Below are 15,554 nucleotides of genomic sequence, written 5' to 3'. Positions count from 1 at the left end.
CGCATCGTGTGAACTCAGCCTTAGGCTATGTGCCCACGTTGCATTTATGAAGCAGAAAATTTCTGCTGCATAAATGCAAGTCCTCTCCCGGAAAAACGCATGCGGAATTCCGCACGCGTTTATCGCGCATTTTTCGCGCGTTTATCACGCGTTTTCCACATGCGGAATTGCCTTGCGTTTTTTATGCATTGGACAAAGGCAATTCCGCTTGCGGAAACGCAAAATTAAATGACATGCTGCGGATTTTTGAACGCGGCATAAACGCTGCGGAAAAATCCGCAGCATGTGCATAGAACTTGAGGAATCCCATTGGGGACCATGGGGTGCGGATATACATGCGTTTTTCAAGCGTTTACGCTGCGGAAATTCCGCAGCATATACGCTTGAAAAATGCTACGTGGGCACACAGCCTTAGTCATTGTTTTTAGCTTCCGGCAACAAAGTATGAAACTTTCCAGCATGCACTGCAGAACGTGATTACCGATGACCGCTCTTGGGGCCGGTGCTGCGGCTTGTCCACCCCCTCCTGCCTTCTAATATCCAAAGCCTCCCATCAGTGTGAGCTCGTAGAAAGCGTTTCTTCACAAAGCAAGAATCCCGAAATACCATTTATCTTGTCAAAGGGGGTGAGTCCATATAGGACTCCTCCTCTCCCCAACTGGTAACACCCAGTTGTCAATTTACTCAAGACATTTCTAGGAGGAGTAACAGGAGAACAGCCTGACACTAAAAAAATTTAACATACAAAGTGGATCCGCAGTGAACTACAGTAAGACCTACAGCGCAGAAATGTACGCTTTACTTGTAAATGCTTCGGCTTTCAGAGAAAATCTTCAAAATGTCGTCTGGGGATGAAGCGACTAGGATGATCGTCAGATTTTTTCAACATTGGCTTCCCCGCTGCCCTAGACTGACAGCTCTCTTACTGGGCAGCACGGTGGCTCAGTGGTTAGCACTGCAGCTTTGCCTTGCTGGGGTCTTGGGTTCAAATCCCACCAAGGACGACATCTGCAAGGAGTTTGTGTGTTCTCCCCGTGTTTGTGCGGGTTTCCTCCGGGTTCTCCGGTTTCCTCCCACACTCCAAAGACATACTGATGGGGAATGTAGATTGTGAGCCCCAATGGGGACAGTGATGATGTCTGTAAAGCGCTGTGGAATTATTGGTGTTATATAAACAAAGCATAATAAATAATATACACACATATGCTGTACATAGTCATCCTAGTCACATCATCCCCAGGTACTGGTAAAAGTATGTTTTCTCTGAAACACCGCACATTCATGGAGGCAATAACAGGGCCTGTGGCATCTGATTCGTGCTGCCTGTAGTTCTGCCATATTGCACATCAATAAGAGATTAGCAAGATTTATGGTTACCCCAAGTAAAAAATAACAGCGCAAAATCACAGAAAAACTGACCCACAGCACAGGGAACAGATGCCCTACACGTGGCCACCACTGAGCATGCGCATTACTGCTCATGCCACTCTGAACGCTGCCTATGATGGTTTATGCTGCGTCAAAAGTCATTTATGACACGTTATCGTGTGGATGACGACGAACCGCTGAAAAGAGGTGAATAAATCACAAAGAGACTGCACTCCTAAGAAAAAGAAGAAGGCAGACTACATCAGGTCGTGTAAAGAGAAATACCATGCCGCCCAGCTCATATATAATTAAAAGAAGAGAGGTCACCAGGTCACTTTTTGCTCTTATTTTATTTCTGCTGCTCCAATGAATATTCGGTTATTTTCTAGTTTATTATCCACCATACGATTCCAGAGATACAGGCCTTTATATTTAGTGTTAATTATTATGGCTAACAGTAATTATACAAAGCAGTCTAAGACACGCCCCAGAGGATCCTCTATAGCCACACCCCTTAGTAAAGTTAGCACTAAATAAAAACTCTCATCTCTCTGGAACTGTATGGTGGATTTTCAAAAACAAAGAAGTGGAATATTCAGGGGAGCAGTGTGCAAAAAGCGGCTACTTTAGACCTGGTGACAGATCCACTTTAAGCAAGTTTGCAATGATGACCTTCTGCGCAGCGATGTTCAATTTACAGCGGCCGATGCCGATTGTTGCACATCAGCTCCTATTGAAGAGGATTTTTTTCCCTAAACATTGAAATCAGTGGGTGATGCAGTGAAAAAACAAATAGTAAGGAAGACTATTCCCCGCTGCATTAAACTGAATCTATGATGACACCTCTGCAGCTGATGTGAATGGGGTCTTAGCTGTGAGCGCAGTATTTGTAAACTCCTGTCAATACAATAAACCAGTCGCATAGTAAACTTGGTTATGGATTATTAGTAGGAGATTACAGGTATCAGGGCTTTTTTCACTGTCTGTTTAAACAATTGATATGACGCTTTTAACAAACAGTATCTATGGCGATCCGCAGCTAATCAATGATTTACAATTACACTGTACACTTCATGCTTCGCTTCACTGGACTTTTGTTATGGAGTCTACTGTCCTTCTACAGGAAGACTATAGGACACCCAGTGACAAATACCCGCACCCTACAGTGAAGCACCCGTACTTATAGGACACACCAGAGCAGTAAATGTAAATGCTCTGGTGTGATGTGTAAGTGCTGGGTGTGATGGCTGCTAGACAGGTACGGGCTTAGTCACAAAGGGTAAACTCCGGAAAATCTACATTTCAGCAAATAGTTACTTGTACAGTTACTATTTACAGCAAAATCGGAACTTGCACAAATATTTTTGTTGGATGACTCCAGAGAATTGTTGTCTTGCGACAAGTCACTTAGCGTCACTACTGAGCGTGTACATAAAGTGCAGCACAGATTCATCTACACTAAAAGCCAGGAACAGAAGACCTATATAGGACATTTCATAACGTTCCCAAATTCTTATGAAAACATTTACAGCACATCCTGCATTGTACTACTGAACCCAATTTATTATATATATTAGGAGTCGGTCCACTTATACACGACTGACTCCACAGCCCTGGGCATCACCCGAGGGCATAGCTGGTTTTCATTGCAAGTAGACAAGCTAAGCTGGTGGAGCCATCATATGTCAGCCATGGAACATCATGGAAAAGGGAGAAGGAATTTTTAATGAATGGTAGGAGACGTTCTTCTTACCTCCTCCACAGACACAGGCAACACAACTCGGCTGCAAAAGAAAGAAAAACAAAAGTGAGACATAAACTTAAAAATGTGCACAGGCAGCAGAAGTTTATTTCCACTGACTAACGTCTAAGGAAATCATGTCGAAATCTGTTTTCAGAGACCCGTAAGTTTACAGAATGTTTTGTTCCAAACCTTTTCCTTTAGAAGTTGAAACTAACAGGTAAAACGGGGATAACTAACATTTGTGGAGTATTTCAGAAACCATTTCCAGAGGACCTGCTCATCCTCCTGACACTTTGGTCATTGTTACGTTCCCTATAAAATGAAAAGGCTGAGGCATCTCTGTGCCGTTCCTCTTGGAAATGAGCTGACATTTGTGGGCACACAATAGGTGGGTTTATCAAGAACAAGGACGCTCCGAGCATAGACTGATGTACGGACCGGAAGTGGCTCAAAGAACAATTTTATGGGGAACGCAAATAAAGATTTGTATCTTATTTGATATGTTGATGCCCCGTTAAAAGCTTTGTACATCAGTGGGGGTCTGAGTCTTGAGACCCCTCCCCCCATCAATGGCTCAAAGCGCTCATCTTCTGCACGCACATAATGAGGTACAGTAAGGACTAATTGAATTTCTTTTCAGCCCATGCTCTGCCATGTCCGTCCATGCCAGCGCTGAGAGCTTCTGCCTCGTGGTTTCAGTTACAACCAGGCAAATGTGCAATTTAAGGCCACAAATGGATGTAGTGAAGGTAAAGTTGAAAAAAAACGAAACAAACAACTAAAAAAAAGGAGGAGTGTTAAGGACTTTTGTTTTACTTTTGTAGTCAATATTAATCCACAAATAATAATAAAATGAGTGTTGTATATTGTATACTTTCAGATTGGTTACTGGCTATTGCAAGGTTTCTATACGCAGCCTGAACGTAAGACAACGTGTAAGACTCACAGAAAACACTGTTGTGAGTGTGAACTGCGCCATGATATGCAATACTTTCTTCTAATCAATAAAGAATTTACAGGAAATTCAAGGTAACCTTCATCTCTCCAGCGCTTCTTACAAGGCTCTGGACTGACCACCTGACATTGTAGAATAAAAGCTGTCACATGAATCTGTGTAATTGGATATGTCCACATGTTGAGGATTTGCTACTATTGATGAGCGCAAGTGCTCCTTACTGGAGTTTGTCCAGAGTGTTTGGGTATTCGGGAGTTTGTCTAGGGTGTTCGGGTATCAATTGATAAGCGCAAGTACTCGTTGCTCGGGTTTGCCTAGGGTACTCGGGTATACATAGAGTATCGCGGGTGCTCAAGTGACATGATCGCATCCCCGCGGGAGCATGTTTCGCGGCTGTTACAGTCACAAAACATGCGGGGATTGCCAGTGTTTGTCAGGCAATCCCTGCATGTTTTGTGACTGTAACAGTCGCGATACTTGATGCATACCCGAGCACCCTAGGCAAACTCCAGTAACGAGCACTTGCGCTCATTATTTGCTACAAAAAAAAAAAAAGATTTGCTTGCAATACTCCTGCAAATTCCTCATAAAAGAGAAACTGTCAGGCAACCACCACCCCAAAACTGCCATTACTACCATACATTTCTGGCCTAATTTAGATTAGCTTACAAATGGCTCATGTTGCGTTTTATGCAAATTATTTGATTGCCAAAACTTGCACCCTGGAGGACAGAGTATATGGTAAACCAGTCCTTAGGTCATCACTCAATCCACATAATGGCATGTCAAACCACCAAGGAAAATAGAAAACGCCTATAAAGGGCCTGTAGACTATTGGACATTGTAGCCTGTTAGGCTGGAGCTGCATACAGGTCAAAGGTTGCTATATGCAGCCGCTACATCGCAAAATAGTGAGGTGGCTTTGCTACATGCAAGGTACCGCAACAAACTAGTCACAAAAATTGACTTGTATTTTTAAACTTGTTGCGGTACCCTGAGTGAGATACAGTGAGACCTCATTAGCATGTTGTGATGCGGCAGTGATCTACACGACCCGTGTCGTGGTCCTAGTCGCCGTGTAGACCCTGCCTTCTAGCACTAGACCCTGATCTACTAGGAAATGCATATGTCTTCAATTTTAGTCCTACAGAGGCGCTGATAGCAAATGTGCTCTGTGTGATGGTGCCAACCTGGGCAACAACATACCACTCTGTCTTGGCCAGGATATTTGCCAAATATGAATCTGTTACTTGCACATTATCACTGACATCCAATCTTTGCTGGTAGATTTCTATTATAATCAGATCTCCAATGTAAACTATATTTACGATACTAAGATTTGGGTTAGGAAAGGTGATTTTTGGGCATCCTCCAAGAGCTCAATGGGGTGTGCCCAATATCAAAGTCAAAGCCAAATTATGCCTGTGTTAATCAAACAATGACAGTGACAGTACAAGAAGAATGGGCTACATTGTATAGTAGATGATTTCATGCTATCATCTGTCACACGCAGGCTCACTCCACGGCTGGGGAGACAGGGCCTTGCCAAGATCTCTAATCTACGTAACCTATGCAGCCCCACAGTGTTATGTACAGGCCAATCTCCAGGGAAAACAAAGAGCAATCGTTGTCCATCATCTACAGAAATGCCACATCTAACATTTCATTTGACCGACTGTAAACCACCAGCCCACCATAAACACGCTCACCCATCTCACTACTGTACATCACATACGGCAGAACTGGCATCCAGGAGTGGGAGAAAGCTGGAGGACATCTCAAGGAACCGAAGCCAAGCCATGGCGTCCTACCGGATCCATCACACGATGCATGCAAACCGTACCAAACTGACCGACACTGACTGACTGTGCCTCTCGTCAAATCTGATGGAATTTGTGAAAATACAACCAGGGTCTCAGACAACTGTTGATATTTTAGAGATACATTTTCTGAGACAGACAACTCCCCTGACGTCTGTTTTAGTAAATAATCCTTCATGAAATAGTATTGGCGCATCTTTTCTTAGGCCTCTAAATGTTGCGCTCCCTCTGTTTGGAATAAGCCTGAGGCTAAAATGCGAATTTGGACGTGAAAAAGTTAATGGGGCACATTGCTACTCACAAGGAACCGCCATCATGACAGGCAAATCTAAAAAAAAAAAAAACCACAACTGGTTGTGATGTTTTGCGACTGGATGGTCTGACGGTCTTGGCACCTTGTAGTGTGGCCCCGTTCGCTTGCATTACGCTTCGATGTTGCAGCTGCACATAGGGATCACTGGCTGCTCGATCTGTGCAGCCCCAGCCTTATGTTCACGTAGAGGGTTTTTTTTTTTCCTTTTGAGATACTTGGAGTGGATCCTTTCCAAAATCCTACTCAAAAACGGCTTGAAAAATCACTTCCTATTCATTTCTATGGGAATTCAGCTTTGCTGTTCAGTTGACGGATTTTAGAGCTTTTTTTTAAAAAAAAAAAAATTATCATCTCCTAGAGAGGTTTGGAAAAACACCTGGAGGAAAAGAAAGTTCAGGCCATTTCTTTAAAGTGGATCCTGAAGGAAACTTCAAACTAGGCACTGTGTAATTAACAGGCAGCAAAAAACGCTTCAGGAAAAACCTCTTCTTCCAAGAACAGGTTTGGGGCACGGCCTCCACTCAGAAACAATGTTCTGGAGTTATTACATGGGCACTAAAAGTATCTAAACCAGACTTGTCCGGAGATGTGACAGCAGAGCCTCTTTAGGGTTCATGTCGTTATTATTTTCTCATGAATTTCTGCCTGTATTTCGTAATTCACGTGAAAACTGTCTGCAAATCTACTGCCACTGTTTTCAAATGAAAATTTGCATTACTGTTCATTCGGATGTGGATTTAAAAATAATTAAATGTGAGACGCAATAGGTGAAGTGTCACGTATTTCAAAGGGGTTGTGACTGTGACTGCAGACTTAGTAATCGACCGGACAACCCCTTTAAGTTGATTCATCCAGATTTCTCTTGGCAATGACAGCGGATGCCACACACTGATTAGTTCCATTGTATCGGGCTCATACATGTCAGGACCCTCAAGACCTCCCTGTGCGTCCACGGGGGAGAGTCCAATAAAAAATATTCCTGCATTACACACAGTGACCAGTTATACAAAACTGCAGAGGTGTGTAGGAAGTAGCAGTGTACACAGCGTAATCCACCAGGAAACTGATCGCGATAATGTGACAAATGGTTCAAGACACAGCAGCGAGAGTTAAGTGTCAGCGATCACCATCCGTCACCCAACAGGTGTCACAGCCACTACAGGCGGACAGACAGGTACAGCAGGTATACATCATGTGACAGCCCGGCCGCACAGAACGGCCGCCATGTCAGTCCGGCTGCACACCGCGTCAGCTAAGAACGGCCGCCGTGTCAGTCCGGCTGCACACCGCGTCAGCAAAGAACGGCCGCCGTGTCAGTCCGGCTGCACACCGCATCAGCAAAGAACGGCCGCCGTGTCAGTCCGGCTGCACACCGCGTCAGCAAAGAATGGCCGCCGTGTCAGCCCAGCCACGTCAGTTAAGAACGGACACAGTGCCAGCCCGGATGCACAGAACGGACATTGCGACATCCCAGCTGTTGGTCCAGGTGTTCTCTTCCTATAGATGTCCTCCATCCTAAAAGTACAGCTCTGTCCCAGCAGCACACTGCTCTGGTACACAGCCTCACACGCCTCGAAGCACAGGCTCCTGTAACGATCCTCGTCCTTTCACACAGGATCACACGCCCTGGAGCACAGACTCACACGTCTTGCGTCCAGGTACAGATCAAGGCGCACATCCCCACGCGTCCCGGCACACAGCCCCCTCTAACGCTCCTCGTCCAGATACAGATCCAGTTGCACAGCCCCACACGTCGGGGCGCACATCCTCCTGTAACGATCCGCGTCCAGGTGCACAGCCCCACACGCCCCGCGTCCAGGTGCACAGCTCCACACGCCCCGCGTCCAGGTGCACAGTCCCGCGTCCAGGTGCACAGCCCCACACGCCCCGCGTCCAGGTGCACAGCCCCACACGCCCCGCGTCCAGGTGCACAGCCCCACACGCCCCGCGTCCAGGTGCACAGCCCCACACGCCCCGCGTCCAGGTGCACAGCCCCACACGCCCCGCGTCCAGGTGCACAGCCCCACACGCCCCGCGTCCAGGTGCACAGCCCCACACGCCCCGCGTCCAGGTACACAGCCCCACACGCCCCGCGTCCAGGTACACATGCCGGCGCACACAGCCCCACACGTCCCGCGTCCAGGTACACATGCCGGCGCACACAGCCCCACACGTCCCGCGTCCAGGTACACATGCCGGCGCACACAGCCCCACACGTCCCGCGTCCAGGTACACATGCCGGCGCACACAGCCCCACACGTCCCGCGTCCAGGTACACATGCCGGCGCACACAGCCCCACACGTCCCGCGTCCAGGTACACATGCCGGCGCACACAGCCCCACACGTCCCGCGTCCAGGTACACATGCCGGCGCACACAGCCCCACACGTCCCGCGTCCAGGTACACATGCCGGCGCACACAGCCCCACACGTCCCGCGTCCAGGTACACATGCCGGCGCACACAGCCCCACACGTCCCGCGCCCAGGTACACATGCCGGCGCACACAGCCCCACACGTCCCGCGCCCAGGTACACATGCCGGCGCACACAGCCCCACACGTCCCGCGCCCAGGTACACATGCCGGCGCACACAGCCCCACACGTCCCGCGCCCAGGTACACATGCCGGCGCACACAGCCCCACACGTCCCGCGCCCAGGTACACATGCCGGCGCACACAGCCCCACACGTCCCGCGCCCAGGTACAGATCCCGGCGCACACAGCCCCACACGTCCCGCGCCCAGGTACAGATCCCGGCGCACACAGCCCCACACGTCCCGCGCCCAGGTACAGATCCCGGCGCACACAGCCCCACACGTCCCGCGCCCAGGTACAGATCCCGGCGCACACAGCCCCACACGTCCCGGTACAGATCCCGGCGCACACAGCCCCACACGTCCAGGTACAGATCCCGGCGCACACAGCCCCACACGTCCCGTGCCCAGGTACACAGCCCCACACGTCCCGTGCCCAGGTACACAGCCCCACACGTCCCGTGCCCAGGTACACAGCCCCACACGTCCCGTGCCCAGGTACACAGCCCCACACGTCCCGTGCCCAGGTACACAGCCCCACACGTCCCGTGCCCAGGTACACAGCCCCACACGTCCCGTGCCCAGGTACACAGCCCCACACGTCCCGTGCCCAGGTACACAGCCCCACACGTCCCGTGCCCAGGTACACAGCCCCACACGTCCCGTGCCCAGGTACACAGCCCCACACGTCCCGTGCCCAGGTACACAGCCCCACACGTCCCGTGCCCAGGTACACAGCCCCACACGTCCCGTGCCCAGGTACACAGCCCCACACGTCCCGTGCCCAGGTACACAGCCCCACACGTCCCGTGCCCAGGTACACAGCCCCACACGTCCCGTGCCCAGGTACACAGCCCCACACGTCCCGTGCCCAGGTACACAGCCCCACACGTCCCGTGCCCAGGTACACAGCCCCACACGTCCCGTGCCCAGGTACACAGCCCCACACGTCCCGTGCCCAGGTACACAGCCCCACACGTCCCGTGCCCAGGTACACAGCCCCACACGTCCCGTGCCCAGGTACACAGCCCCACACGTCCCGTGCCCAGGTACACAGCCCCACACGTCCCGTGCCCAGGTACACAGCCCCACACGTCCCGTGCCCAGGTACACAGCCCCACACGTCCCGTGCCCAGGTACACAGCCCCACACGTCCCGTGCCCAGGTACACAGCCCCACACGTCCCGTGCCCAGGTACACAGCCCCACACGTCCCGTGCCCAGGTACACAGCCCCACACGTCCCGTGCCCAGGTACACAGCCCCACACGTCCCGTGCCCAGGTACACAGCCCCACACGTCCCGTGCCCAGGTACACAGCCCCACACGTCCCGTGCCCAGGTACACAGCCCCACACGTCCCGTGCCCAGGTACACAGCCCCACACGTCCCGTGCCCAGGTACACAGCCCCACACGTCCCGTGCCCAGGTACACAGCCCCACACGTCCCGTGCCCAGGTACACAGCCCCACACGTCCCGTGCCCAGGTACACAGCCCCACACGTCCCGTGCCCAGGTACACAGCCCCACACGTCCCGTGCCCAGGTACACAGCCCCACACGTCCCGTGCCCAGGTACACAGCCCCACACGTCCCGTGTCCAGGTACACAGCCCCACACGTCCCGTGTCCAGGTACACAGCCCCACACGTCCCGTGTCCAGGTACACAGCCCCACACGTCCCGTGTCCAGGTACACAGCCCCACACGTCCCGTGTCCAGGTACACAGCCCCACACGTCCCGTGTCCAGGTACACAGCCCCACACGTCCCGTGTCCAGGTACACAGCCCCACACGTCCCGTGTCCAGGTACACAGCCCCACACGTCCCGTGTCCAGGTACACAGCCCCACACGTCCCGTGTCCAGGTACACAGCCCCACACGTCCCGTGTCCAGGTACACAGCCCCACACGTCCCGTGTCCAGGTACACAGCCCCACACGTCCCGTGTCCAGGTACACAGCCCCACACGTCCCGTGTCCAGGTACACAGCCCCACACGTCCCGTGTCCAGGTACACAGCCCCACACGTCCCGTGTCCAGGTACACAGCCCCACACGTCCCGTGTCCAGGTACACAGCCCCACACGTCCCGTGTCCAGGTACACAGCCCCACACGTCCCGTGTCCAGGTACACAGCCCCACACGTCCCGTGTCCAGGTACACAGCCCCACACGTCCCGTGTCCAGGTACACAGCCCCACACGTCCCGTGTCCAGGTACACAGCCCCACACGTCCCGTGTCCAGGTACACAGCCCCACACGTCCCGTGTCCAGGTACACAGCCCCACACGTCCCGTGTCCAGGTACACAGCCCCACACGTCCCGTGTCCAGGTACACAGCCCCACACGTCCCGTGTCCAGGTACACAGCCCCACACGTCCCGTGTCCAGGTACACAGCCCCACACGTCCCGTGTCCAGGTACACAGCCCCACACGTCCCGTGTCCAGGTACACAGCCCCACACGTCCCGTGTCCAGGTACACAGCCCCACACGTCCCGTGTCCAGGTACACAGCCCCACACGTCCCGTGTCCAGGTACACAGCCCCACACGTCCCGTGTCCAGGTACACAGCCCCACACGTCCCGTGTCCAGGTACACAGCCCCACACGTCCCGTGTCCAGGTACACAGCCCCACACGTCCCGTGTCCAGGTACACAGCCCCACACGTCCCGTGTCCAGGTACACAGCCCCACACGTCCCGTGTCCAGGTACACAGCCCCACACGTCCCGTGTCCAGGTACACAGCCCCACACGTCCCGTGTCCAGGTACACAGCCCCACACGTCCCGTGTCCAGGTACACAGCCCCACACGTCCCGTGTCCAGGTACACAGCCCCACACGTCCCGTGTCCAGGTACACAGCCCCACACGTCCCGTGTCCAGGTACACAGCCCCACACGTCCCGTGTCCAGGTACACAGCCCCACACGTCCCGTGTCCAGGTACACAGCCCCACACGTCCCGTGTCCAGGTACACAGCCCCACACGTCCCGTGTCCAGGTACACAGCCCCACACGTCCCGTGTCCAGGTACACAGCCCCACACGTCCCGTGTCCAGGTACACAGCCCCACACGTCCCGTGTCCAGGTACACAGCCCCACACGTCCCGTGTCCAGGTACACAGCCCCACACGTCCCGTGTCCAGGTACACAGCCCCACACGTCCCGTGTCCAGGTACACAGCCCCACACGTCCCGTGTCCAGGTACACAGCCCCACACGTCCCGTGTCCAGGTACACAGCCCCACACGTCCCGTGTCCAGGTACACAGCCCCACACGTCCCGTGTCCAGGTACACAGCCCCACACGTCCCGTGTCCAGGTACACAGCCCCACACGTCCCGTGTCCAGGTACACAGCCCCACACGTCCCGTGTCCAGGTACACAGCCCCACACGTCCCGTGTCCAGGTACACAGCCCCACACGTCCCGTGTCCAGGTACACAGCCCCACACGTCCCGTGTCCAGGTACACAGCCCCACACGTCCCGTGTCCAGGTACACAGCCCCACACGTCCCGTGTCCAGGTACAGATCCCGGCGCACACAGCCCCACACGTCCCGTGCCCAGGTACAGATCCCGGCGCACACAGCCCCACACGTCCCGTGCCCAGGTACAGATCCCGGCGCACACAGCCCCACACGTCCCGTGCCCAGGTACAGATCCCGGCGCACACAGCCCCACACGTCCCGTGCCCAGGTACAGATCCCGGCGCACACAGCCCCACACGTCCCGTGCCCAGGTACAGATCCCGGCGCACACAGCCCCACACGTCCCGTGCCCAGGTACACAGCCCCACACGTCCCGTGTCCAGGTACACAGCCCCACACGTCCCGTGTCCAGGTACACAGCCCCACACGTCCCGTGTCCAGGTACACAGCCCCACACGTCCCGTGTCCAGGTACAGATCCCGGCGCGCACAGCCCCACACGTCCCGTGTCCAGGTACAGATCCCGGCGCGCACAGCCCCACACGTCCCGTGCCCAGGTACAGATCCCGGCGCGCACAGCCCCACACGTCCCGTGCCCAGGTACAGATCCCGGCGCGCACAGCCCCACACGTCCCGTGCCCAGGTACAGATCCCAGCGCGCACAGCCCCACACGTCCCGTGTCCAGGTACACAGCCCCACACGTCCCGTGTCCAGGTACAGATCCCGGCGCACACAGCCCCACACGTCCCGTGTCCAGGTACAGATCCCAGCGCGCACAGCCCCACACGTCCCGTGTCCAGGTACACAGCCCCACACGTCCCGTGTCCAGGTACAGATCCCGGCGCGCACAGCCCCACACGTCCCATGTCCCGACGCACAGCCCCACACGTCCCGTGTCCAGGTACACAGCCCCACACGTCCCGGTGCACAGTCTTATACGTCCCATTAAAGCTCCTGGTACAGGTACAGATCCTCACACATCCCGGCATCGCCTCCTCCCGGAGCAGCTCTCCTCTCATTCATTCCCCGCTCTCCCTCCCCCAGCACATCGCATCCCCCACCTGCGGCCCACACAGCCCCCATCCCGCTCCTTACAACTCTTTTATCAGCACCATGGCCGCTCTCTGCGCCCCCCGATCTTCTCCTCCGCTGATCCCGGCCCCGAGTGAAGGTTACCGGCCACTTCCTACTCCGCACGGCGCTGGGGGCGGGGCGTTGCTGCAGCAACTTCTACGTCACGGGGTCGTCAAAAATGGTACGCGATGAGATGAGGGCGCGTTACCTGGAGGCCCCGCCCCCCGTCATGAACATCTGGATGATGGGTGGAGTCATCGTATCTCTTTGGTGACGGCTCTAGTACAGGAAGCCAAGAGGGTCAATCTTGTAGAACGCGCTCCTCTGTGCGCGGCCTGCTGGTGTCCGGACTGACATTGTAGAGCGGAGTGCGGGATCTCTGAACCTTGTATTGTGTCTCCCGTAGTTCAGCGTTTTAACCCTCTCAGAACCGGGCGATTTTTCATTTTTGCCCTTTCCCCACCTTTTTCTAAGAGCCTTAACCATTTGAGGGCTGGTTTTGTGTGGGACATGTTGTTAATGAGGCTGTTCTCTTCACCGTACATTATACGGAACTATGGGAACCCATTATTTTATTTCTCTGGTGATGGAGCAGCGAGGGCTTATTGTGGGAGCTGCGGCGACTGAAAAACGGCAATTTTGACATTTTATTTTTTTCCCCCTTTTACGGCGTTGTCTTTATGGGTTAAATCATTTTTTGTTTTGATAGATCAGGTATTTCCGGCAATGCTGAAAATGATTACTTTTTTTCTTATTGAATTTTTTTTAACCCTTTAAAGACCCGGCGATTTTTCACTTTGCTGGTTTCTTTTTCCAGGAGCCATGACTCTTGTTCTTTTCCCATTGGTTTAGCTGTAGGAGGTTTTGCCTTGTGCAGGATGAGTTGTAGTTTTCAATGACACTATTCATTATATCATGTAATGAAAAATGGTGAAAAAAAAAAAAATCCAAGTGCGGTAAAAGGGGGGAAAATGCGATTCAACTGTTATTTTATATTTAAATTTTTTTTAAAAATGCAAAATTGTGTAAAAAAAAAAAAAAAAAAAACTAACACTTTTGTTCATGTCTCTATTTTCTGAGACCCGTAACTCTTTATTTTTACTCTTCCGTAGAAGGAGCTGTGTCAGGGCTTTTTTTTTGCAAAGCTTTTATTGATATCATTTTGGGGAACTTAAAGGGGTTTTCCACTACAAGGACAAACCCTTCTTAAACTCACATCCCGCGTCGGCTCCGTTCCATTGGTGTCAGCACTCGTGGTCCAGGGGCTCCCGTGGGGTTGTTGTGACACGTGACCCTGGCGCCCAATCAGCGCTGCCGTCACTGTCCTCACCTTTGAACAGACTGAACATGAAGAGGAAGTCCGGGCTGCAGCTGATCTCTGACTTCCTCTTCATGTTCATTTCAACAGGAGGCGGGGACAGTGACGGCAGCGGTGATTGGCGCCGGGGTCATGGCCCCGCTATCACGAATGCTGACACCGCTGGAACGGAGCCGGCGCGGGAGGTAAGTAGTGATGATTGAGCGTGCTCGTTGCTTGAGATTTGCGAGCACCCATTATCTTCAGCGTGCTCGGGGGTTAAGTTTTCGTCGCTCCGTTCCGTGAACATGATTTGCGACTATTTGACAGCTTTAATACATGTGAGGAATGCCTGTTTTTCCAGCATTCCTCACATGTATTAAAGCTGTCAAACTGTCTGACACGCTGAAGATAATAGGTGCTCGCCCGAGCATGCTCAGAATTCTCAAGCAACGAGCATGCTCGATCATCACTAGAGGTGAGTATAGGTTTTTTTATTTTATCGGGGCCCAACATTCAGTTTAAGAAGGGGTTGTCGTAGTAGTATTGGACAATTCCAAGGAAATCTGTCGGTAGCATTAACCCTCCTAAGCCTTCTATATGGACATGAAGGTTATAGAAAGCTGAATAAAATGATACCTTGATATCTGTGATCTGATGTCATATTCCAGAGAAATTCATATTGTTCTTATATGTAAATGAGCTGTTAAGATCTATGGGCCGGAGTGTCTCCAGAGATTATTATACATGAAGGAGGAGTTACCAGTGTGATGTCTGCTGTGTGTGATTATACCTGACACATAAACAAGTTCCTCTCAGCTTCCAGCTCACAGACAGTGATGCAATACAGCAGAGCTGTGAGAGCTGCAGCTGCTGACGTGTTTGTAAGAAGACAAAGTTCAGTTCCATTCTGGTTTAGTTACATGTCTCACACTGGTAACTCCCCCTTTTATTAAAAGAGTATTTGCTAATTTTGTTTTTATCCTAGACTCTGTATATTATATGGCCACAGTGTGAATGTGCACCTACA

The 15,554-nt window shown here is 52.7% G+C and overlaps 1 protein-coding gene across 1 annotated transcript in view; it reads right to left on the bottom strand.

Annotated features, from left to right (window-relative positions):
* The window catches only part of PITPNA (phosphatidylinositol transfer protein alpha), a 76,638-nt gene extending 63,175 nt beyond the window's left edge, over positions 1-13,463 (bottom strand). The window contains exons 1-2 of the mRNA XM_073667737.1: positions 13,249-13,463; positions 3,122-3,152 (exon numbers count right to left, since the gene is read on the bottom strand). Of these exons, the coding sequence (XP_073523838.1) occupies positions 3,122-3,152; positions 13,249-13,268 (51 nt within the window). The 5' untranslated portion in view covers positions 13,269-13,463. The remainder of the gene's footprint in view (positions 1-3,121; positions 3,153-13,248) is intronic.
* Between the last annotated feature and the right edge of the window lie 2,091 nt (positions 13,464-15,554).

The sequence above is a fragment of the Phyllobates terribilis genome, unplaced genomic scaffold (genome assembly GCF_046119375.1).
Source record: "Phyllobates terribilis strain yellow unplaced genomic scaffold, ASM4611937v1 Scaffold_2__4_contigs__length_985480577, whole genome shotgun sequence".
Classification (NCBI taxonomy): domain Eukaryota; kingdom Metazoa; phylum Chordata; class Amphibia; order Anura; family Dendrobatidae; genus Phyllobates; species Phyllobates terribilis.
The sequence above is the reverse complement of the archived record's forward strand: the minus strand, read 5'-3'. Positions and strand labels throughout refer to the sequence as shown.